Raw genomic sequence first — 25,829 nt, 5'->3', positions numbered from 1 at the left:
CACGGCAACCCACAATTGGGCAAGTTGCACTCTCTCAGCCTTAGAAGAAGGCAAAGGCAAGTCCCCTCTGTACAAATCTTGCCAGGAAACACTGGTGTCGCCGCAAGTCACAACTGACTTGAAGGTATTGCGCCAAATTGCTATGTGTGTGTGTAAAGAAATCCTTGCAAAGCAATCCTTGCAAAGTTGGTTTGCAAAGGGAACTCTGCAAAAGAGCTCAGCCTTTTCCAGAGGCAAAGCCACGCCTAAAACAATGTATCTGTTTGATAGCAGGTGGCTGAGATTGTCAGTTGGAATTTGAGCTTCAAGAGAGAGCACAGAAAAAGACAGGGCTCTCTAGCTACGGTCAAGTAGTAGTTTTGAATATGCTATGCTGTATATATTGATGCTGATTGATTAGTTATTGATCTTATACAACTACATGGACATTGTATGATTGCAGAACTGTTTTATATTTCAACTCAACAAGCAAGAGTAAAATTTCCTTTGTTCTTTTCAATTCCTCTGCCTGGTGTGAGTTCTTTGCACATGGTGTTAACTGGACGCTACTGATTCCGCTATACTCTCACCTGGTAACAGAAGGTGCATAAAAACAACCAAAACTGCTTGAAAACGAGTCCCGTGTAATCCAGGTACTTGAGTTACAAAACAACACTTGAGTTTCTATCTGTCAATAGAAAGGATGGCTCTTTCTGCACTTACTTGGAGGGGTTTGTGTAGGGCAGGGAGATGGCGAAGACGCTGGCATATTGCTCTGCGGCAAAATTCCTGTAGAGATGGGGCAGCCGGGCCAATGCTGGGGTGTTTCCATAGACAGTGTTGGAGGAGAAAAAAGAGAAAGGGCAAAGTCAGCTGCTGAGTGGGGTTGGTTCAACTTCTGCCCATATCGAGACAGGGAGGACCTAACTCCTGCACAACTTTCACGTTTTTTACCAGGGATGAAAGATAGGTGTTGGCACGGTTGTGAACAAAGAGGGGTGTTTAATCATATGATATGGGAGTGCAATCGGGTGCAAGAATACTGGAGAATGATTGAAGGAGAAATCAATAGAATGTTAAATCTACAAATAGTAATAGTTAATAGAAATGTACTACATGCAAGGATAACGGTAGTGAAGAATATACAAAAAGAAAAAATGATTGACAAATTAATAGCATGTGCACAAATTGTTTTAGTGAGGTTGGAAAGATAAAACAAAATGGACTCTGACGAATTGGTATAAGTATATACAGTAGAGTCTCACTTATCCAAGCTATACGGGCCGGCAGAAGCTTGGATAAGCAAATAACTTGGATAATAAGGAGGGATTAAGGAAAAGCGTATTAAACATCAAATTAGGTTATGATTTTACAAATTAAGCACCAAAACTTCATGTTTTACAACAAATTTGGCAGAGAAAGTAGTTCAATACGCAGTAATGTTATGTTGTAACTACTGTATTTACGAATTTAGCAACAAAATATCACGATATATTGAAAACATTGACTACAAAAATGGCTTGGATTATCCAGAGGCTTGGATAAGCGAGGCTTGGATAAGTGGGACTCTACTGTAGTTGATATGTTAAATGTAGAAATCACAAATTGCAAATGGAATAATATAGATAAAATTGAAAATATTGTAATAATCAAGGGGATGTGGGAACCAGTTAAGAACTATTTAGAAAACGTACTAAGATGTGGAGTGCAAAAATTAAGATTGAGATTGATATTTCAAATGTAACTTCTGTAGTTTGTTGTATAAAGTGCATGTACAAGTAGGGGAGGGTGGGAGTGGGATAAAACAACAAAACAAAAAAAAAAACAAATTAAAAAAAGAGAGAGAGAGACAGGGAGGACCTGAGTCCCTTCGGGGAGATGGAGGCAGGGTACAAAAATAAAGTATTATTATTATTATTATTATTATTATTATTATTATTATTATTATTATTATTATTTGAGACACAACAAGATGAGTCCACAGCAGACACTCTGCTGGCTGTACTGGATCACACATCGGACACTTCCCAAGTGTCTAGGACTGTGTGATGTATTGGCAAATAATGCATGCAGATCCCAGTAAGGTGGCCTTCTGAAGCTGGCAGGTGGGGATTTTGTCAGCGCCAATTGTGTTTAAGTGCAGGCCAAGGCCTTTAGGCACTGCACCCAGTGTGCTGATCACCACTGGGACCACCTTGCCTGGCTTGTGCCAGAGTCTTTGCAATTCAGTCTTTAAATCCTCATACCATGTTAGCTTTTCCAGTTGTTTCTCTTCAATTCTGCTGTCACCTGGGATTGCAACATCGACAATCCATACATTGTTTTTTAACACAATCGTATTATTATGTTTATGTTTATTGATAACTAATATACAGAATAGAACAATGGTAACAGACAAATTATAATCCTTACAGGCGCATGAGTAATACACAAATACAAACTGTTTACAGCATTACATCAAACATTATATTCATGTTTGTATGTTTTTTCAGTAACAGATAAGTATGTTCAATAACTGAGTACAACACTTTAAATTCCAGTATTGTCCCACGTAGATAACATCTTAGAAATGCTTGGTCAAAGGAGTAAACAACTGTGTATTGTGGTTCACACTTTAGATAAATTTATCATAGTCCCATGTAAGTTAATGTTTTGGAGATTCGCAAAAAGAATGTAAACCATAAAGGAATGTACAACAAATGTTAATGTTACTGGGTGCTAGCAACAGCAAATCTATTATGTTGTCTTTTTAAAATATAGTTTACAAAAGCTGCAGAAAAGTCTACTATAAACGCATGAAAGAACCTTCAGAAGCTACCCGAAGAAGGGATTTTGATCCAGAAACAAGGGTTACAAAATACCCGGGAATCCTTGTTGTTCTACATTCCTTTGTTCTACATTCCTTTATGGTTTACATTCCTTTTGCGCATCTCCAAAACATTAACTTGCATGGGACTATGATAAATTTATCTAAAGTTTGAACCACAATATACAGTTGTTTATTCCTTTGGCCATGCATTTCTAAGACGTTTATCTACGTGGGACAATACTGGAATTTAAAGTGTTGTACTCAGTTATTGAACATACTTATCTGTTACTGAAAAAACATACAAACATGAATATAATGTTTGATGTAATGCTGTAAACAGTTTGTATTTGTGTATTACTCATGCGCCTGTAAGGATTATAATGTGTCTGTTACCATTGTTCTATTCTGTATATTAGCTAGTAATAGGACAACTGTATCTTTACACGTATTATAGATTTCTGTGTACTTTAGTGTTATGTTTATTGATACCCCCAATTTTCTCTCCACAAGGAGACTCAAAGCAGCTGACATGAAAAACATTTCAATCCAATTTAAAATCTACAAATATACAAACATTAAAACAGTATTAAATGTCACTGATATTTTTAAAAATCTGTTAACATTCATAAAAAAACATATTCAAAACTAAAGACCACAGCCTGTGTTGTGAAACTGATATTAGTTGTTGGTTTGATGGCTTTTTATATATTGTTATAATGGTGTCTTATTTTGTCTTACATTGTTGTAATGCATTTTAATGTAATTACATTTTAAACTGTGTCGTTCGGGCTTGGCCCCATATAAGCCGCCGCGAGTCCCTTCGGAGAGATGGAGGCGGGGTACAAAAATAAAGTATTATTATGTGTTGTCAAAGGCTTTCATGGCCGGGATCACAGGGTTGTTGTATGTCTTTCGGGCTGTGTGGCCATGTTCCAGAAGTATTCTCTCCTGACGTTTCGCTCACATCTATGGCAGGCATCCTCAGAGGTTGTGAGGTATGGATAAATAAATAAATACAGTAAATAAATAAATAAATAAATAAAGTATTATTATTATTGTATGACACAGCAAACAAGATAGATATGCTGGATTTCATTTCACAAAATCACAAGTCGAACACTTCCCAAGTGTCTAGGACAGGGGTCCCCAAACTAAGGCCCGGGGGCCACATCGAAGCCATTTATCCGGTCCCCATGGCGAGCCTTCCAAAGCTCTGCTTGTTTATAATGGTATTTTAATTATTATTTAATTAATAATTAATTATTTAGGGGTGCTTTGGCAGTGCTTTTGGTGCACAAAGGCAAAAGGGGGTTGGACGAAATGGCCCAAGGGGTCTTTTCCCAATTATTATTATTATTATTTTATTATGACACAGCAAACAAGATAGATATGCTGGATTTCATAGGGTTATTATTATTATTATTATTGACACAAAGACACAGTATAACACAGCAAACAATATATATATGTATGTATATATGTATATATGTATATATATGTATGCTGGATTTCGTATCACTAAATTACAAGTTGAACACTTTTCCAGTGTTTAGGACTGTGCAATGTGTATGATGATGATGATAATGATTATTATTAACATTGAGGCTGGGTGACCATCTGTCAGGGGTGCTTTGCTTGTGCTTTTGATGGACAAAGGTAGAAGGGGGTTGGACTCAATGGTCCAAGGGGTCTCTTCCAACCATTATTATTATTATTATTATTATTATTATTATTATTATCATTATTATTATTATTATTATCATCATCATCATCATAATCATCATCACTGAGGCTGTATTTGTTCCCATTTGTTTTTTTTGTTTTTTTATTTTACAATAAGAGATGTGCAGTCTGCATTGGAATTTGTTTATAGGGTTTTTTTTTTCAACTATAGTCCGGCCCTCCATGGTCTGAGAGTTTAAAAAATTTAAAAAGTTTGGGGACCCCTGGTCTAGGACTGTGTGATGTATTTTCGGATGATGCGCGCAGATCCCAGTAGGGTGGCCTTTTGCAGTTGGCAGATCGTAATTTTGTCAATGTCTATTGTTTCCAAATGCCAGCTGAGATCTTTTGGCACGGCACCCAATGCGCCGATCACCATCGGGACCACCTGCACTGGTTTCTGCCAGAGTCTTTGAAGTTCAATCTTGAGGTCCTGATATTATTATTATTGACACAAATACATAGTATGGCACAGCAAATGAGATATATACGCTGGATATTATTATTATTATTATTATTATTATTATTATTATTATTATTATTATTATTATTATTATTATTATTATGTTACAAGCTCAGTGATCTTGAGGTTGGGATGAACTGTGTGTGTGCTGATGAACTGCCACTCATATTGTCCCCCAACACTGGAAGAAATGATGGAGATTGGAGTCCAATGACCCCAGTCCTGTTCTTTGTTGCACCTAAAACTCCCATCACATCTGTGACTGAGAAGAGGAAGAGGCGGGCACTCACTCGAAAGGAACTCCAGGAGGGGGATGGCCATGTTGGCCGTGGCCGAGATGTGGGTCAGCTTGACGATGAGGACCGGCAGAGCCTTGATGATGATGTCCGGCATCTCTACACTGCAGATGGACAGCGCCACGACGCACTGGTTGGCACAGCGGTAGATCAGCCCGTGCTCCAGGCAGTAGACCATCTCCCTCTGAGCAGAGACAGAGCAATCAAAACACGGACAATTAATAGCAGGCAAAATGAGGCCTTGGGGGCTGCATGCAACTTCCCAAAGGCTGTTTTTAGGGAGTCTGGACCCTCCAGTGTTTAAAAGGGAGGGTCTGTTCTTTCCTGGGAGCTTCAGGGAGAAGCACCTGCCCTTGTGTTGGGACCAGGAAACATCAAGTGATATTCACAAAGAAGAATGGATTAAAGCAGGGGTCCCCAAACTAAGGCCCGGGGGCCGGATGCGGACCATCGAAGCCATTTATCCGGCCCCCACGGCACAAGGGCAGAAGGGGGTTGGGCTAAAAGACCCAAGGTGTCTCTTCTTCTCTTACAACCCTTATTATTATTATTATTATTATTATTATTATTATTATTATTATTTGAAACACAACAAGATGAGTCCACACAGACACTCTGCTGGCTGTTGTACTGGATCACACGCCAGACACTTCCCAAGTGTCTAGGACTGTGTGATGTATCAGCGAATAATGCATGCAGATCCCTGTAAGGTGGCCTTCTGCAGCTGGCAGGTAGTAATTTTGTCAGCGCCGATTGTGTTTAAGTGCAGGCCAAGGTCTTTAGGCACTGCACCCAGTGTGCTGATCACCACTGGGACCACCCTGACTGGCTTGTGCCAGAGTCTTTGTAATTCAATCTTTAAATCCTCATATCATGTCAGCTTTTCCAGTTGTTTCTCCTCAATCCTGCTGTCCCCTGGAATTGCAACATCAACAATCCATACTTTGTTTTTTAACATGATTATGAGGTCAGAAGTATTGTGTTCCAAAACCCTTTATTATTATTATTTTTATTATTATTAACATTGAGACTGGGTGGCCATTTGTCAGGGGTGCTTTGCTTGTGCTTTCGGTGCACAAAGGCAGAAGGGCATTGGACTCAATGGCCCAAAGGATTTCTTCCAACTCTCTTTATTATTGTTGTTGTTGTTATTGTTGTTATTAATTATTATTATTATTATTGCTCAGTGGCCAACTATAGTCCGGCCCTCCAACGGCCCGAAGGATCATGAACTGGCCCCCTGTTTAAAAAGTTTGAGGACCCCTGGATTAAAGCATATGTGTGTGTGAAGTGTGTTTTTTTTAGTTTACAGATGCCATGTTTAATTGTGTTTTAAAAGGTTCAATATTTCAATTACTCTGCACTCATGAGTTGGTTGCCATGGAGAAGGGGGCGGAGCCAAATGCCGTTTCAGTGGAGAAGTGCAGGTTTGAAAAAGCAGCCGTTAGTCTGTGCCCTGAGGAGGTACAGTTAAGACTGATCCTCAGTGAAGGAATCAGGGAGGCTCAAGTGTTTGATTTTGAGTCAGTTTAAAATAAGTTTGGTGACTTATTTTAAGTTAGTCTGTGCCCTGTTGAGGTACTCATTTTATTGATGATTGATTGTTTTATTGTTATGTTTTTATATTGTTTGTGACCTGGGCTTGGCCCCATGTAAGCCGCCCCGAGTCCCTTCAGGGAGATGGGGCGGGGTATAAAAATAATTTATTATTATTATTATTATTATTATTATTATTATTACAGTAATAATAATAATATTACGGAGCCCTGGTGGCGAAGTGCGTTAAAGCACTGAGCTGGAGACTGAAAGATCCCAGGTTCAAACCCCGGGAGTGGCATGAGCGGTCACTGTTAGCTCCAGCTCCTGCCAACCTAGCAGTTCGAAAACATGCAAATGTGAGTAGATCAATAGGTACCGCTCCGGTGGGAAGGTAACAGCGCTCCATGCAGTCATGCCGGCCACATGACCTTGGAGGTGTCTATGGACAATGATGGCTCTTCGGCTTAGAAATGGAGATGAGCACCAACCCCCAGAGTCAGACATGACTGGACTTAACGTCAGGGGAAAACCTTTACGTTATTATTACAGTTAAGACTGATTCTCAGTTGGAGGATCAGGGAGACTCAAGTGCTTATTCGAGTCAGTTTAAAATAAGCTTGGTGGCTTATTTTAAGGTAATCTGTTTCCAGATAAGAAACAGATAAGCTGTGATTGTAATTCACAGGGTGACTGCAGGTTAAAGCAGTAGAAAAATAAGTGGTATTTTAAAGTTTGAAACACCTCAATATAGCTTTGCAACTGTTAATCTAAGCGCCTCTAAAAAGAAGTTACTGTAACCATTAAGCTTGTGCCTGAATAAACGTGTTATTGTTCTTTTTAACATCTCAGTCTCTGACATCTATATTACCATCTAAAGCAAACAAGAAGAAAGAAGAAAAATAAAAGAAGTCTCCCCTCTAAGTAGCTAGTGGCTACGTATTCCTATAGTGATAGCAAGAGTTGATGATCCCCTTGACATCTGGTGGCCGCATTATAAACATTGTTACCTCTGGTGGCAGCTTTTAAATAAAACATCTTTAATAACTGGTGGCAGCAGATATAAAATATATAATAATAATATAATATATAATTAAAAACAACCTCCATCTCCACATTTCCTTAATTGGTGTCAGAGGTGGGATTTAAAAAAGATTTCCCCCCTGCCTGACATCTCCTCAGCATGTTTGCATCGATTTGAGATTATAACACCCGTGATTCGGAAACAATCAAATGGGGAACACATTTGACGATTGCAAAACCACCCTTTAGTTCTTCTGCAGGAGAAACTATTGTTTATTTATCTCCTCGTTTCTAGTCTTTTGATTGGAACTTTAAAAAAAAACTACAGATATCTGGGCACTTGAAAAAGGTCCCAAGCTCAACTTGCATTGTTTATTATATTAAGAACTCCCATACAGACCTTACGTACTTCATTTTGCAAGCCTGGCTTGGTTCTGCAAACTGCAGATCCCCTTCAACCCCCCTGCGTGACATACCTGCTTGGTTTTGTCCAGATAGCTGTGGTAAGAGATCAAAGCGGTCAGCACCGGGACCACGGCCAGATGGAGGTCGTTCCGGGAAAGCCCTTCTGGGATGCCCTTCAGGCGCTCAGTCATCTTTTTGTCCGTGAGCTGGCAGAAGACGAAAGAATGCATGTCTGAAAAGCATGGCACCAACACGAAACGTTTGGAAAGCTCTGAACTAGAGGGATGGATGTGCTCTTACCATATTACAGAGGGCTGAAGACAGCTGGTCGATGTTGCAAGGTGAGGTCAAGAACAGGACCTTGTACTGCAGAGACCAGGGCAACTTGTTCAGTACCAGCTTCAGGACTTTCCAGTCCGTCTCCTGGAGAGAAGGAGGAAAACGCATCAAAGATCTGTGCAGAAAGAGCTGAATCAGAGCTAGTGTGATGTCTCAGGGACCCTTGCTCCGTGACCCCGCAGCCATCATAGATCAAACTGAAGAGGATATGGGTTTTTTTCCCATCTCAGCAAGATTCTGTTCCATTCCAGATGTCCCCTGTTGACAGTTTGGTGCCAAAGCTAATTACAGAAGCCCTTGAAACAGAGCCTGGTTCCCCGGAAAGTGTTGTGTTTGATAGGAAGTCTCTTCTCAAAACACATCGCTCCAATAAGGAGTTTTTGAGATGAAGTGCAAGATTAGCGGAGAGAGAGGAGTCTAACTAAACTGTTTCTCCTGGGAAGTTTAAGGGAGGCTTACATCTGGCAGGTTGTTGTCATCAGTCCATTCCCTTGGGAAAATGTGGACTCAAACACCTGGTTCGGGGAGATTTGAACTTCCATAAAAGTTCTGGGCACAGGCTACCCGTCGCGGTGTCAACGTGACAGTTGGAAAGTTAACGTCGACTCTTGTTCCTGTGAATCTTAGCGGCCTGACGGTGCGCTAATCGTGAATAGACCGGGAGTTGCATCCCATTTCCCTGCCAAGACTGGACTACATTTCGGTTCCACCACGACCAACCTTGCCTTGCCTTGATTCCTTGCCTTGGACATTGAACCTGGAACTTTACTGAGAGACCTTGCTTTTTTCCCCACTCAACTGCTTGGTAGTTTGAGTGTGTTTCGGTTATTGGATTTAAAAACTTGAACTCTAATACTGGACATTGAACTTCACATTAATGGACTATATTTGACCTTTCAAAAAAGGACTATTGCTGGACTATATACTCTGCCTATTTTTGTTTGATTCCTTTATTGCTTTAATAAAGATATTAGATTGTTTATTGGCCTCTGTGTTGGTTTCCAGTGCTCACACAGCCTAGAGGTGTTACAGCTACTAACCACATGCTTAGCAATCAATCAGAGCACAGCCCCTGGGCTATTTGCCTGGGACTTAGGGGTCAAAAATAATTAAAACTAGAGGCTGGGTGGCCCTCTGTCAGGAGTGCTTTGATGGTGTCTTCCTGCCTGGCAGAAGGGGGTTGGACTGGATGGCCCTTGGGAGTCCCTATGAACTGTAATGGAATATAGACTGCCTGGGAGTGTAGCCAAGTTTCTCGGGAGATTATTATACATAGGCTGGATGGCTATCTGTTAGGAGGGTTCAGCTTGTGTCTTCCTGTCTGGGGCAGACTATGTCAGTGATTCTATGAAAAGATCCTAGTGATCTTCTACGAGTAAGTTACTTAGTTACTTCCTGATTGTGTGGCCGGCAAAATTGGTTGGAGCGTCTTTTGCCTTTTCCCGTCTGAAGTGGTACCTATTTATCTACTCACATTTGCATGTCTTTGAACTGCTAGGTTGGTAGGGAAGCTATTTATTTATTTAAAACATGTATATTCCCTCCCTTCTCACCCTGAAGGGGACTCAGGGCAGAGCACAACATATATACAGCAAACATTCAATGCCAGGACATAAAATAAACCATAAATATACATAAACACTAAAAATAAACCATAAATACAGTAGAGCCTCACTTATCCAAGCTAAACGGGCCGGCAGAAGCTTGGATAAGCAAATATCTTGGATAATAAGGAGGGATTAAGGAAAAGCTTATTAAACATCAAATTAGGTTATGATTTTACAAATTAAGCACCAAAACTTCATGTTATACAACAAATTTGACAGAAAAAGTAGTTCAATACGCAGTAATGTTATGTTGTAATTAGCACCAAAATATCACGATATATTGAAAACATTGATTAGAAAAATGGCTTCAATTATCCAGAGGCTTGGATAAGCGAGGCTTGGATAAGTGAGACTCTACTGTATACATAAACACACTAAAAATCAGTTATCTGCACATTAAAACCATTATTTAAAACCATCCTCTAGGGCTGACAGAAGGGCGTCCACCCTGTTTTGTGGACTCAAACCGCCAACCTTCATGTCAGCCAGCACAAGCATTTAACCCATCGAACTACCACAACCCCCTCTAACAGTCTACTGGCATACAAAGAGAATAAGAGGAGAGAGTAAAAACTCAGCCCCTTTGTTTTCCCAAAGCTGTTTACATACAGTAGTCTCACTTATCCAACATTCTGGATTATTCAATGCATTTTTGTAGTCAATGTTTTCAATACATCGTGATATTTTGGTGCTAAATTCGTAAATAAAGTAATTACTACATAGCATTACTGCATATTGAACTACTTTTTCTGTCAAATTTGTTGTATAACATGATGTTTTGGTACTTAATTTGTAAAATCATAACCTAATTTGATGTTCAATAGGCTATTCCTTAATCCCTCCTTATTATCCAACATATTCGCTTATCCAACGTTCTGCCGGCCCGTTTATGTTGGATAAGTGAGACTCTACTGTACATATATTTTATTGATTAGCCCATCTGACGTATCAAAACTTTAAAAAAAGCACACATTTAACACAGACACATACAGCATACAACCCACATTACAATCAAACCAAAGCTTTTCAATAAACGGAACAGTATTAGATCCCAGTCCAGCATGGCATTAAGATCTCTCCAACCTCTTAAGACCCAATTCCAACCATTTTGGGCCCCTCACTCACCTGCTTCAAGCACTGCAGGAGGACCCCAAAGAGCAGTGAATATGGCAAGTGCCCGGTGCGAACGGCGGGGCTCTGAGTGGGAAGGCTAGGGCTCCCTGATGGAGGTGAAAGCGGGCCAGTGGGTTTCTTCTCAGGCTCCCTGTGGCACAGAAAGGAGGGGAAGGCAGCAAGGGGTCACCCAATGAGGACCAGTAGTGCCATTTCCAAGAAGACCACAAGGAAGCGGAAATATGTTTAATATGCTTGAAGCCAAGCTCTGGAGAGAGGAAATGGCTTGTAACGTACACGAAGTCGCAGAGGCAGTAAGGGCTGAACCTGACGGGGCCGTCCTTGCAGGCCAAGCCCAGGCGGTGGAGGGAGTCGGCCTGCAGCGAGAGCAGGAAGTCAAACACCTGGAACACAATTAAAAGAGAGGAGCATTAACGGGGAAACCACTACCTCAGGGTCCGGTGAAGGCTCCTTCTTTGGAGGATTTTAAGCAGAGGCTGGATGGTCATATGTCAGGAGTGCTCTGATTGTGCTTTTCCTGCATGAAAGCAGAAGGGGGTTGGACTGGAGGACCCTTTGAGGTCTCTGCAAATTCCAGGATTCAATAATAATAATAATAATAATAATAATAATAATAATAATAATAATAATAATAATAATAATGCAGACTGTGCAAGGAAACTGACGAAACCATTGATCATATCCTCAGCTGCTATAAGAAAATTGCACAGACAGACTACAAACAGAGGCACAACTATGTGGCCCAAATGATTCATTGGAACTTATGCCTCAAGTACCACCTCCCAGCAGCAAAGAACTGGTGGGATCACAAACCTGCAAAAGTATTTGGAAAATGAGCACGCAAAGATACTGTGGGACTTCCGAATCCAGACTGACAAAGTTCTGGAACACAACACACCAGATATCACAGTTGTGGAAAAGAAAAAGGTTTGGATCATTGATGTCGCCATCCCAGGTGACAGTCGCATTGACGAAAAACAACAGGAAAAACTCAGCCACTATCAGGACCTCAAGATTGAACTCCAAAGACTCTGGCAGAAACCAGTGCAGGTGGTCCCGGTGATGATGGGCACATTGGGTGCCATGCCAAAAGATCTCAGCCGGCATTTGGAAACAATAGGCATTGACAAAATTACGATCTGCCAACTGCAAAAGGCCACCCTGCTGGGATCTGTGTGCATCATCTAAAAATACATCACACAGTCCTAGACACTTGGGAAGGGTTCGACTTGTGATTTTGTGAAACGAAATCCAGCATATCTATCTTGCCTGCTGTGTCATAAAATAAATAATAATAATAACAATAATAATATAATAAGTGTCCTAGACACTTGGGAAGTGTCTGACGTGTGATCCAATGCAACAGCCAGCAGAAAGTCTACTGTGGACTCATCTGGTTGTGTTTCAAATAATAATAACAACAACAACAACTGGAAAAGCTGACACAATATGAGGACCTAAAGATCAAATTGCAAAGACTCTGGCACAAGCCAGTCAAGGTGGTCCCAGTGGTGATCAGCACACTGGGTGCCGTGCCCAAAGACCTTGGCCTGCACTTAAACACAATCGGCGCTGACAAAATTACCACCTGCCAGCTGCAGAAGGCCACCTTACTGGGATCTGCACACATTATTCGCCGATACATCACAGCAGGGGTCCTCAAACTTTTAAAGCAGAGGGCCGGTCCACAATCCTTGAGACTGTGGAGGGGCCAAATTATTATTTAAAAAAAAACCGAACAAATTCCTATGCACACTGCACGTGTCTTATTTGTAGTGCAAAACAACGACAACAATGAAAGAACAATACAATATTTAAAAATGAAAACAATTGTAACCAACACAAACCTATCAGGATTTCAATGGGAAGTGTGGGCCTGCTTCTGGCCAATGAGATAGTCAAGTTAATTAGGATTGTTATTGTTGTGTGCCTTCAAGTCATTTCAGACTTTGGGTGAGCTTAAGTCTAAAATTATTTATTTATTTATATACTACATTTATTTACTACATTTATATCCTGCCCTTCTCACCCCGAAGGGGACTCAGAGCAGCTGTATGTACATACAATATATTATATTATTAGCATAGCACAATATTAGCATTATATATTACTATACATTGAACTAATATTACACTATACTGTAATATGTAATATATAACATATAATTTAATATTATTATATGGTATTATTATTAGTATTATATTGTATAACATTATAATATTTTATCAATATTATATGTATATATAATATATTATACTATTAAAACTGATATAAAAATATTATATTATAAAATGGAGGGCTGGGGCCAGGTAAATGACCTTGGAGGGCCGCATCCGGCTCCCGGGCCTTAGTTTGGGGACCCCTGCATCACAGTGTCCTAGACACTTGGGAAGTGTCTGGAGTGTGATCCAATACAACAGCCAGGAGCGTGTCTGCTGTGGAATCATCTTGTTTCAAGTAATAAATAATAATAATAATAATAATAATAATAATAATAATAATAATAATAATAATATTAAAAGATCTCAGCTGTCATTTGGAAACAATAAACATTGACAATATTACGATCTGTCAACGGCAAAAGGCTACCTTACTGGGATGTGCACACATCATCCGCAAATACATCACATTACATTAGTTCTTCCTAATGATTAATTCTTCAAATTATGTTGTCTGCATTTCCCATGTTGCTTTATCCAATTCTTAGTCCATGAATCCAATCATAGTACATTATTCCAAGATATTCCACTCGGAGCCGGGAAAGGGTTCCTCACCTGCAGCCGGATGCTGGCGGCAACGGGGAGGCTGTACTTGTGTTTATAGTGGAGCTGGATGTGGTAGACCAGCATCTCATAAACGCGGGTGGCGTGGCTGGCAGGGAGGCTGTAGAGCTTGGTCTGGAAAGAAGCACCAACAGATTGGGGCAAATTTTAAAGGTGTTACAAGAAAAAAAACAATGTTTAGAGACGTGGCTGCAACGTCTGTCAAGAGGAAATTAAGAGACTCAAACTTGAGGTGGCAACAGAGGCATCCTGTAAAAATGGATGTCAAGCAAACTATGATTTTGAAAGACTTTGGATAGAGCATAACAGCCTGTGAAATGGTCGAAATAGAAAAATAATATAATAATAATAATAACTCTATTCTTATAACCCACCCCATCTCCCCGAAGGGACTCGGGGTGGCTTACATGGGGCCAAGCCCGGACACAACAATAAAAGCAAAACAATAAAACAGATCAATCAGCAATAAAACATCAGAAATGATAAAACAGTCATAAAAAGTCACGTACAAAATAAAAATAAAATCAGGAATTCAAAAACTAACTTTGGCTATACAGTGTTCCCTCACTTATTGCTGGGGTTAGGTTCCAAGACCACCCACAATAAGTGAAAATCCGTGAAGTAGGGACACTATATTTATTTTAATACTAGCTGTGCCCGGCCACGCATTGCTGTGGCAAAGTGGTGGTGGTATTGGTTAAAAATTGTTGTGTAATTTTTATTTGACGTTATTTGCAATTTTTTTATTAATTTTATTGTAAGTTATATTTTTATTTATTATGTTTTATTATTATCTTGTATTATTTTTAGTTATTTTCTGTTATTATAGTATTTTATTGTATTAATTTTTAGTGTTTTTTTATTATTTTTTATTGGGTTGTTAGGAGACCAAGTTGGAGGAGCTTAGCCTTCTAACTGGCAGCAATTTGATAAAAGCAATTATTCCTCTCTCTCTAATTAGGACTTTATTTTTCTTTTCTTTTTGTTGTATCAACCTAGAGGCGTGGATGATGGGTTGTGTTGTCAAATTTCGAGGTTGGGGGCCTGTAGTGTTGTTGTTTTGTGGGTCGCCGTGATGCCATCACTCTTTTATATATATAGATTTATACATTATTTTAGTAGTTATACACTATTTTAAGTCTTTATCAACCAATCGTGTGTTGATAAATCGCCTCCTTCTCCTCCCTGGGCTCCTTTTCTCTCCCTTTGGTTTCTCCTTCCTCCCTTCCTTAGGCTGTAAATTGTAATTTTTTATTATTTATAGTAGTCTTTTAGAGTTTATTGAAAAACCACGAAACAGCGAATCCGCGAAAAGTGAACCGCGAAGTAGTGAGGGAACACTGTATAAGTAATAACCACAAATATCATTTTTTCAAGAGACGTGAGATTTCATGACTTTCAGATTTTAGGGCTGGAAATGGGACACACCTGGAGAATGACCAGCAGGCCCAAGACGGCCGTCTTCACGTCCTCCAAAGAGGCCGAATAGGAGAGGAGGTCCCTTTCCTCCAGCTCCGGAGGGGGAAGCAGGGAATGAGAGGCAACCTTGTGGAAAAGAGAGGAGACAGGCTAAAGCCATTGCTGCCACAGGACTACAAGGATTATGGCAAATAGAAGCAGACTATTGTGGATAACGGTCCCCTTCCATGCTGCAATAATAATAATAATAATAATAATAATAATAATAATAATAATAATAATAATAATTGCACAGACAGACTACAAACAGAGGCACAACTATGTGGCCCAAATGATTCATTGGAACTTATGCCTCAAGTACCACCTCCCAGCAGCAAAGAACTGGTGGGATCACAAACCTGCAAAAGTATTGGAAAATGAGCACGCAAAGATACTGTGGGACTTCCGAATCCAGACTGACAAAGTTCTGGAACACAACACACCAGACATCACAGTTGTGGAAAAGAAAAAGGTTTGGATCATTGATGTTGCCATCCCAGGTGATAGTCGCATTGACGAAAAACAACAGGAAAAACTCAGCCACTATCAGGACCTCAAGATTGAACTTCAAAGACTCTGGCAGAAACCAGTGCAGGTGGTCCCGGTGGTGATCGGCACATTGGGTGCCGTGCCAAAAGATCTCAGCCGGCATTTGGAAACAATAGACATTGACAAAATTACGATCTGCCAACTGCAAAAGGCCACCCTGCTGGGATCTGCACACATCAATCGAAAATACATCACACAGTCCTAGACACTTGGGAAGTGTTCGACTTGTGATTTTGTGAAATGAAATCCAGCATATCTATCTTGTTTGCTGTGTCGTAATAAAATAATAATAATAATAATAATAATTTTATTTTTATACCCCGCCACCATCTTCCCAGAGGGACTCGGGGCGGCTTACAGATATAAAACAAGCATATAATGGTATCAAATACAAAAAACACACAAATAAAATTAAAAGGCATAAAATAAAATCACAATCATTGTAAGACACATGTTAAAACACAGTGATGAAATCATAAAATGAACTGGGCAAAGTGCACTGAGTGAAACTTGTAAACATGAAGGATGTTAAGGTGCTATAAGATCATGGGAAGAACCATGCAACAACAACAACAACAACAACAACAACAACAACAATAATGCAATACAATGGCTACCAAAAAAACCCCAAAAAAACATTAGTCGCCTCACTTTCTCGATGATATAATAATAATAATAATAATAATAATAATAATAATAATAATAATAATAATGCAATACGATGGCTACCAAAAAAACCCCAAAAAAACATTAGCCGCCTCACCTTCTCGATGATATCCAGCAAGCTATTGAAATGATGGGTGTTGCAACCCTCGGCCAGGTCCACCAGCAGCTGTGTCGCCAGCTTCCGGACTTGGTGGTCCTTGTCGTCCGGGATGTGGGCCAACTGGGAGATGACCACCAGGTTAATCAGCTCCTCCTGCAAGGAGACCAAGGCTTCCGTCAGAAAGAAAGAGGGGGAAGGCTTTGCCGTTTTTGCTGCAAGGAGAGAATGGCACATCATTCAAAGGAAGTCTCACCTCGTAAAACTGCCGGTTGACGCTCAGGACAAAAGAAAGGACGTGCAAAACCTTGATGCGGATGGCGCTCCGGCTTTCGTTTCTAGGTATAGAGGACGGCAGCCGTTAAAAGGAAGACATTCTATTTCTTTGTTCTGTTGCTGCACTTCTACTCTGATTTATAACAACACTATTCTAGAGTTTTCTGGGCAAGATTTCTTCAAATGAGGCCAAGAACATGGCAAGGTTATTGGAAAATAACTGTATCCAGTCTTTGGGCATATATCCGTTTGGCAAATGTGAATCTTCATGAATATGTGGAGACCACCTTTTGAAAACCACTAGTCAAGAAAAGCATGACCTTGTTAGAAGTCAACTCTATTCATACAAGAATTCATGTAATGGCACACAGGTAACTCAGCCGTTAAACTGAAGAACCATGTCTTTGAACTGCTTGCAGGGGAAGCATACCATAGAATTATCTAGATCTATCAAATTCCTAGGAAACCATTTCCCCCGGGAACAAATAAATGAAGCCAAGGGTATAGGGTTGCAGTTAACAAAGGCTTTACTTTGGTTGATGTATCCCATGGAGTTGCCCGGACCCTACCTGAAGAACCTTTCCATCAAGACTTGCAGGTTCTGGATCCATCCATCCTTCGCCGGGTGGATGGATTGCGCTCGGTACGTGATCAGGTTCAGGACAGAGGATTCCTTCAAGGAGAAAGGGAAAACAGCATGCTTAAAAAAGCAAAATTTAACATAAAAGGAAGGCCAGTTAAAATAAGAAACAGAAACCAATAAGGATCTGTTGATTCGCTGAGTCCCCTTTGGGGAGATAAATCAGGGTATAAATATAATAATAATAATAATAATAATAATAATAATAATAATAATAATAATAATAATACCACCAATAATAATAATAATTTGCTGACAGGACCTTCATCTATGAGCCTTTAGAATTATTATTCATATCCTTTCTCCACCATGGCAACTCAATTTTTTTTAATGTGAAAAAAAAAATTAATGTGAAAAGGCTCCACTTAAAAATCTCCAAAGACGCCTCCCCTGGACTCCAAAGCAGAGTTCCACCGCTGAACAATTCTGTTTACGGTAAGGCAGTTCTTCCTAATAATGTTTAGGTTGTATCTGCTCTCTTGTCACCCCAATGCTCCACTGAGTCCAACTCTCCAGGTAACAGGAAATTTCTCAGACTCTCTTACTGGTCTTTCGTTGGCACATCTCTCCACCAGCTCAAAGTATCTCTCCTGCGATCCATGGAAGTCGTTCTGGTCGCACAGCTCCTCCACGGTGGTCAGCAAGTCGTGGACGATGGACTTCAATTCCTGGCTTTCCAGGGTCTAGAAGACAGAAGAAGGTGACTTGCAGACTCAGGAGGATCCTTCCATTCTTGCAAACAGTTCCACTATTTTTTTTTTTTTTGCATTTACCTGCAGCTGCTGCAGCAACTGCTCCATAATATCCAAGAGGATGTCCCAAGTGACGGCTTGGAGGCCCTTTCCGTATTTCTTGATCAGCCGGGTGATGGAAAGGACAATTTCATAAGACACGACGGCGTTGGGACATGTCATGGCCTGGAAAAAAACATGAGAAATATTATATTTCTGGCATTATTGGGACCAAAAAGAGTCATTTTCTAATTCCACTGGACTTGGGGCGAGGAATCCAGGAGAGATGTCCATCAAGGTAATGGTGCAAGAAATTAAGTTCTGTAAAACAGGGCAAACCTGGTATAGAGACTTCAAATGCAGAAGGAAGGACGAGAGCAAGAGGACAGATTCCTATGAGTAACTATAATTGGATATTCAGAGAGTTGGAAACGCAAGGGCAACAAGGCTGAAAATTACATTATGCTGGATGGAAATCACGATACTGGAAAACTAGCAACTAGGCAAGGATAACTATAATCAAGGATAACTATTCCAGAAAGTTTTCAAAGAAAGAGCATAATAAAACAGAATTATTTTAAAATTATTTTTAAAAAGGGGAATTATTTTACAAATTAAGATACAAATCCACTTTTTTGGAAGTCCCTGAATGCTCTTGAAGGAGCAAGGGGCATTCTCGCCATGTTTTAAGTGCTTTCTTAGGTCATTTCAGGCACAGTAGAGGTATTATTTTAACAATAGAATATTAGCCAAAGTCTTCCAGATTCAAAAAGGCCTCTCCCGGACCCAGATTGACCCAGAGGGCACTGGGACCCAATGCCACCTTTCTCGAGGACATTTTTGAGGAATTCTGAACCAATCTGATGAGGATGCATTCAGCCCACAATTCACTTTAAGGGTCTTCTGGGGTTCAGATGTGCGAAGATGCAACCACCAAAGACTCAGAGAGGAGACCTTTTACTTTCTTTCTTTCTTCTTCTTCACTTTAGATGGTAGCGTAACTTAGTTTATAATATATGCGATAGAGACTTAGATGTTGGAGGAACAATAACAAGTTTATTCAGGCACGGAGCTTAGTGGTTACAATTGTTGTTTCTCACTTAGAGGCATTTCCATTAACAGTTACAATACTAGAATGAGGTGAGTCAAACTCCCTAAAGTGTCACTTCTTTTACTTAAAGTAGTTAGAACTTCATCCTCTGCCACTTTTAAACCCCTGTGATATACAATCACAGATTCTCTGTTCCTTACTAGGACACAGACTACATAAAATAAGTCACCAAACTTATTTTTAACCAACTCAAAATGAACAATTGAGTCCTTGAACCCCTCAACCTAGGATCAATCTTCCCTGTGCATCATCAGAGCACAGACTGAAATCCTTTTTTTAAACACTGCACTTCTTCAACAAAACGGCAGTTGGCTCCGCCTACTTCTCCATGGCAACCAGCCACTGAGTGCAGAGAAGCAATAACTGTAATACTTACCCTTTTAAAAAACAAACACACAATTAAACATAACATCTGTAAACCAAAAATTCATACTTCATTACAGGATGTACCTTCAGGAAAGAAGGCAGCACCGATGTAGCAGAGTTTTTGAGAGACTGCAGCCGGTGGGCCCCCCATAAGGCCATTCCCACGAAGAAGACGGCCCCTCGCAGCAAGACGGCGTCCTCCATGTGGGTCCTGGAAACAAGGCAGAGAGCAAAGAGTTGGGCTTCAGTACCCTTTCCAACTAAATCCACATTTCCCATAAGCTCCGTGCTATGTTTACTGTCTCTCTCACCATAATGTGATCTTTCGGTTTATGTCTGATATAACAGGTTGCGTTTTTTTTCCTTTTTTTCTGTAATTTTAGTTGTTAAGTCATAATTTGTTTTTATATGTCGGGTTGTCAATTTTCATTATTATGGGTGTATTGTTGTTGTGTTCGGGAATTGACTGTCAGCCTTTTAGAATCATAGAATCATAGAATCGTAGAGTTGGAAGAGACCTCATGGGCTATCCAGTCCAAACCCCCGCTAAGAAGCAGGAAATCTCATTCAAAGCACCCCTGACAGATGGCCATCCAGCCTCTGTTTAAAAGCCTCCAAAGAAGGAGCCTCCACCACAGTCCGGGGGAGAGAGTTCCACTGCTGAACAGCCCTTCTCACAGTGAGGAAGTTCTTCCTGATGTTCAGGTGGAATCTCCTTTCCTGTAGTTTGAAGCCATTTTTCCTAGTCTGCAGGGCAGCAGAAAACAAGCTTGCTCCCTCCTCCCTGACTTCCCCTCACATATTTGTATCTGGCTATGTCTCCTCTCAGCCTTCTCTTCTGCAGGCTAAACATGCCCAGCTCTTTAAGCCGCTCCTCATAGGGCTTGTTCTCCAGACCCTTGATCATTTTAGTCACCCTCCTCTGGACGCTTTCCAGCTTGTCAACATCTGCCTTCACCTGTGGTGCCCAGAACTGGACACAGTGTGATTCCAGGTGTGGTCTGACCAAGGCAGAATAGAATAAGGGGGAGCATGACTTCCCTGGATCTAGACGCTATTCCCCTATTGATGCAGGACAGAATCCTGTTGGCTTTTTTCGCTGCTGCATCACATTGTAGGCTCATGTTTAACTTGTTGTCCACAAGGACTCCAAGATCTTTTTCACACGTACTGCTATTGAGCCAGGCGTCCCCCATTCTGTATCTTTGCATTCCATTTTTTCTGCTTTTTTATTATTATTATTATTTTTTAATCCATCCTGAGTCCCTCTGCGGAGATAGGGTGGAATACAAATAATAATAATAATAATAATAATAATTATATAGGATCATAGAATAACAGAGTTGGAGGAGACCACATGGGCCATTCAGTTCAACCCCCTGCTATGCAGGAAAATCACTATAAAAGTATCCCTGACAGATGGCCACCCAGCCTCTATTTAAAAGCTCCAAGGAAGGAGCCTTCACCAGACTGAGGCAGAGAGTTCCACTGCTGAACAACTCTTACAGTGAGGAAGTGCTTCCTAATGTTCAGGTGGAATTTCCTTTCCTGTCATTTATTTATTTTTATTTATTTACAGTATTTATATTCCGCCCTTCTCACTCTGAAGGGGACTCAGGGCGGATCACATTGCACACATATAAGGCAAACATTCAATGCCATAACACAGAACAGAGACAGAGACAGACGCAGGCATGGGCTGGCCTCAAACTCATGACCTCTTGGTCAGAGTGGTTTGTTGCAGCTGGCTGCTAATCAGCTTGCGCCACAGCCCGGCTGGTTAGCATTTGAACCCATTGCTCCAAGTCCAAGAACATATTTGCCCCACAAATTGTGCAATTCACCTGTCTTCCATGATCCGGCACATGTTGTAGATGGCACTATGCCCCAAGTGAGTTCCCAACAGGTTCCGCATGAGCTAAAAAAGTAAGAGCAAAGAGTTATCTTCTTAAACGTTAAGGACTTTGGACACACAAAAACTGTATTTTGCAGTAAGAAAGACACAATTATGCTAACTAAAAGCTTCAAGAGCAGCGCTCAATGAACAGACGTATAAATATCTATGCCACAGTTGTACCCCACCTCAAACTGCAAGGAGAGGTGAGCATTACTACTACTACGATTACTACTACTACTAATAATAATTTTATTCTTATGTATTTATTATTTTCCCAGCAATATAGGTATTATCAGACACTTTACAAAGACAATAATGTATTTTAGACTTATATTGCTATATACGTCAATTTTAACTGGTTCCCCCTACTCGTCCCATTGAAAAACATTCAAAATTAAGAATAAAGGATTATAAAAACAAACTTCCCACTTCAAAGCCACAAAGTAAAAAAAAGTTAAAAACCTGTCAATCTAACATTTTAGACAGTTTCTTCATTCTACTTTAATACAATTTCTATTTTTATTATTTTTATAATTAATATTACTATTTACTATGATCATTATAAACCATTTAGCAGTCTTAAAGATACTGCAAGCTTGGTTCTCGCATCCCTTTGATGATGCACATTAAGACATCTGTATCTCATATTCCAATGATATTAACAGCAGCCGCAGCATTTTGATTTGCATCCTATTGCTACTTTAAGTCAATTCTGTAGCTGTGTTTTGTATAGGTTTCATATATATGTGTGTGGGGGGTTTTTTTGATCAATGTAATTTAATAATTTATTGTATTTTTATGTTTGTTTTTGAATTTGTTGTACCCCACTTTAAGCCATCAGGAGAGGGGGATAATTAATAAAATGTATTATTATTATTATTATTATTATTATTATTATTATTACTAGCTGTGCCCAGCCACACGTTGCTGTGGCAAAGTGGTGGTGGTATTGGTTAAAAATTGTTGTGGAATTTTTATTTGACGTTATTTGTATTTTTTAATTAATTTTATTGTAACTTATCTTTTTTATTTATTATATTTTATTATTTTGTTGTATTATTTTTAATTATTTTGTTATTATAGTATTTTATTGTATTAATTTTTAGTGTTTTAATTATTTTAGTGTTTTTTATTATTTTTATTGTATTATTTGTATGTATTTTATTTTTATTGTTTTATTATTATTTGTATGTATTATATTTTATTATTTTATTATATTATTTTTATTTATGGTTTTTTAATTGTATTATTGTATTTTATTTTTTGTGTGTTTTTTTGTTTTGTTTTGTATTTATCTTATTATTTTTGTTTGTCTTTGTATTGGGTTGCTCTGAGTTCTGTGGTCTGCCTGGTCATGTTTGAAATGTATTCTCTCCTGATGTTTCTAACTGGCAGCAATTGGATAAAAACAATTATTCCTTTTCTTCTAATTAGGAGTTTATTTTTCTTTTCTTTTTGTTGTCGGCTCCTAGGGGCAAGGATTTTGGGTCGTGTTGCCAAGTTTCGTGTGTTTGGGCCATGTAGTTGCATTGTTGTGCATGTTTGCCGGTTTTTTTGGTTTTGTGGTTCCGAATTGTGTTTTTGTGGTGTGGTTGTGTTGTAAGAACCGTGAGGCAAGACTTTTGCGCTGTGTTGTCAAGTTTCGTGTTTCTGGGGCATTTAGTTGTGTTGTTATAGTCACGGCGCAAACAACTTTACCCTTTTATATATATAGATTATTTATTCCATGATCAGGTTTTGGGATCATAGAAGAAAAGGCCTGGAGAATGAGAGAACCCTATATTCTACAGGTTCGTCTCTGGGACAGTACAGAAATAAGTGCTACCAGTCAGAGCAGAAAGCAATGAGGTGACCTGTGTTGGATAATAAACAGGTTTCTATGGCAGTTGTATGTATTTCTGAACTTTCTTGTTAGGGCCTTGCTTTGCAAGCTGCGTCTTGCTTTGATCCCTGGCCTCCCAGTAATGCAACCCACCTTCCAGCATGGCTCACAGAGTTCCTTCACATTGATGGTCCAACACAAAGTGACAATAAAGGCAGGGAGCGTTTCGGAAGGCAGGCGGTTATAACACACCACGGCATCCAAGACCTGCAGCGAGACCTTTGAAGAACAGATACAGCAAGAGGTTGGGAAAGAGGCGACATCACTTTGAAATAGTAAGACTCTGCAGTTTTCACTGCCATCGTCATTTCAGAGGCCCACACAGTAGTGCTTCCCAAGAGTATTATTACACTATGTGACACGATTTTTGTTCCTGGGCTATAAATGTCATTTCCTAATTGGTTCTATCATAAAAATATGGAAAAATTAAACTGCAAAATCTTTGTCTTTGTTGGACATCCTGCAGCACATTTGGTTCGAGTTTTTCAATGAATATCTCACCGAGTCTCAACCAATTTGACATAGTTTGTGACAGCCACAAAAACCAAGTTTCTGAAGTAGAATAAGTACTTTCAAAGTAAGTACCGCACAATTAAACAAGAAATAACACTTTGAAACCAGGAACAGATTTTTTTTTCAAATTTTGTTACATAGTACAGTAGAGTCTCACTTATCCAACACTCGCTTATCCAACGTTCTGGATTATCCAACGCATTTTTGTAGACAATGTTTTTAATACGTCGTGATATTTTGGTGCTAAATTCGTAAATACGGTAATAAATATGTAGCATTACTGCATACTGAACTACTTTTTCTGTCAAATATATTGTATAACATGATGTTTGGGTGCTTAATTTGTAAAACCATAACCTAATTTGATGTTTAATAGGCTTTTCCTTAATCTCTCCTTATTATCCAACATATTTGCTTATCCAACGTTCTACTGGCCCGTTTACGTTGGATAAGCGAGACTCTACTGTATTATTTCCCATTGTGCATTGGATTTTAAATTGCATTAAAATGCTTTTATTATAGACTATTTTGAGTCTCCTTTGTGGAGAGAAAAAGCGGGTTATAAATAACAACAACAACAACAATAACAACAACAACTCCAAAGCCCACTGTCCTGCTGGCTGGGACCCAGTCAAGTACAAACATCCATAAAAAATCTTGCAATCACGTACTTCAATATCAACAGCAGAGGACGTCTGGATGCATAGAAAGCAAATTGTGCTGCAGGAAAGAAAAAGACAATTTAGAAGTGTTTCTTTTATTTTCATCTTGCTTTCTTGCCCAGGATTTCTAAATATATGAGTTCGGGTGAGCATTGAGGTAGCACCAGATAGATGTTTGATCCATGTGGACACACTTTGCCTGCGCTGATCTAAACCATAAACAAGATTTCTTTAAACCAGGGGAAGATTTACAGCTAAGACATACCGGACCATGGTGGCAATATAGTCATCTAAGTAGCAGCTGTTGAATTTGACCAAATTGACGAGTACTAGAAGGAATTCGGACGTCAGACCAACTTGCATCCACTGGAGGACAAATTCAGCTGAGAAGCAAAGGGAAATACACAAATGTAAATATCTTCATAAATAAATACTTAAATAAATAAAAATTTACAAATAGCAATTAAACGCCCAGCATACCCAGTTCTTCCTCCAGGTAAGTTATGTATCTCCCATTATCTGTCAGAGCTTTGAAGACTTCGAGCCGTTCATGCAGGTCTTCATTTGAAGGGTAATCTTTGATCACTTTAAAGAAGTGAGCACGGAGGATCCCCAGCCTTTCGCCCTGAAAGACAGAAAGAATGGGCTTTTTAATTCTTGTGGTTACTGATGTCTTTGAAAAAGCACACTTCTTTCTGCCATTCTCCTTACATACAAATCCAAAGTACCTAAGTCCAAGGCAGGGGTCCCCAAACTTTTTAAACAAGGGGCCAGTTCACGATCCTTCGGACCATTGGAGGGCCGGACTATAGTTGGCCACCGAGCAATAATAATAATAACAACAACAACAACAACAATAAAAAAGAGAGTTGAAAGAGACCCTTT

General features: G+C 39.6%; 1 protein-coding gene across 5 annotated transcripts in view; it reads right to left on the bottom strand.

Moving 5' to 3' along the window:
• tsc2 (TSC complex subunit 2) overlaps positions 1-25,829 on the bottom strand; it is a 78,262-nt gene that overhangs the window by 42,958 nt on the left and 9,475 nt on the right. For all 5 annotated transcript variants that reach the window (XM_062964288.1, XM_062964290.1, XM_062964292.1 and 2 more), the window contains exons 5-23: positions 25,425-25,569; positions 25,210-25,327; positions 24,954-25,002; positions 23,863-23,988; positions 21,835-21,908; positions 20,075-20,201; positions 18,556-18,699; positions 18,328-18,465; positions 17,712-17,815; positions 17,123-17,204; positions 16,867-17,022; positions 15,525-15,641; positions 14,088-14,210; positions 11,590-11,696; positions 11,305-11,443; positions 8,534-8,656; positions 8,305-8,439; positions 5,264-5,453; positions 703-796 (exon numbers count right to left, since the gene is read on the bottom strand). In XM_062964288.1, the coding sequence (XP_062820358.1) occupies positions 703-796; positions 5,264-5,453; positions 8,305-8,439; positions 8,534-8,656; positions 11,305-11,443; positions 11,590-11,696; positions 14,088-14,210; positions 15,525-15,641; positions 16,867-17,022; positions 17,123-17,204; positions 17,712-17,815; positions 18,328-18,465; positions 18,556-18,699; positions 20,075-20,201; positions 21,835-21,908; positions 23,863-23,988; positions 24,954-25,002; positions 25,210-25,327; positions 25,425-25,569 (2,291 nt within the window). The remainder of the gene's footprint in view (positions 1-702; positions 797-5,263; positions 5,454-8,304; positions 8,440-8,533; positions 8,657-11,304; positions 11,444-11,589; positions 11,697-14,087; positions 14,211-15,524; positions 15,642-16,866; positions 17,023-17,122; positions 17,205-17,711; positions 17,816-18,327; positions 18,466-18,555; positions 18,700-20,074; positions 20,202-21,834; positions 21,909-23,862; positions 23,989-24,953; positions 25,003-25,209; positions 25,328-25,424; positions 25,570-25,829) is intronic.

Source organism: Anolis carolinensis, unplaced genomic scaffold (genome assembly GCF_035594765.1).
Source record: "Anolis carolinensis isolate JA03-04 unplaced genomic scaffold, rAnoCar3.1.pri scaffold_13, whole genome shotgun sequence".
In the NCBI taxonomy this organism is placed as follows: Eukaryota; Metazoa; Chordata; class Lepidosauria; order Squamata; family Dactyloidae; genus Anolis; species Anolis carolinensis.
Note: the sequence above shows the minus strand (reverse complement) of the source record. Positions and strands in the feature narration are given on the sequence as shown.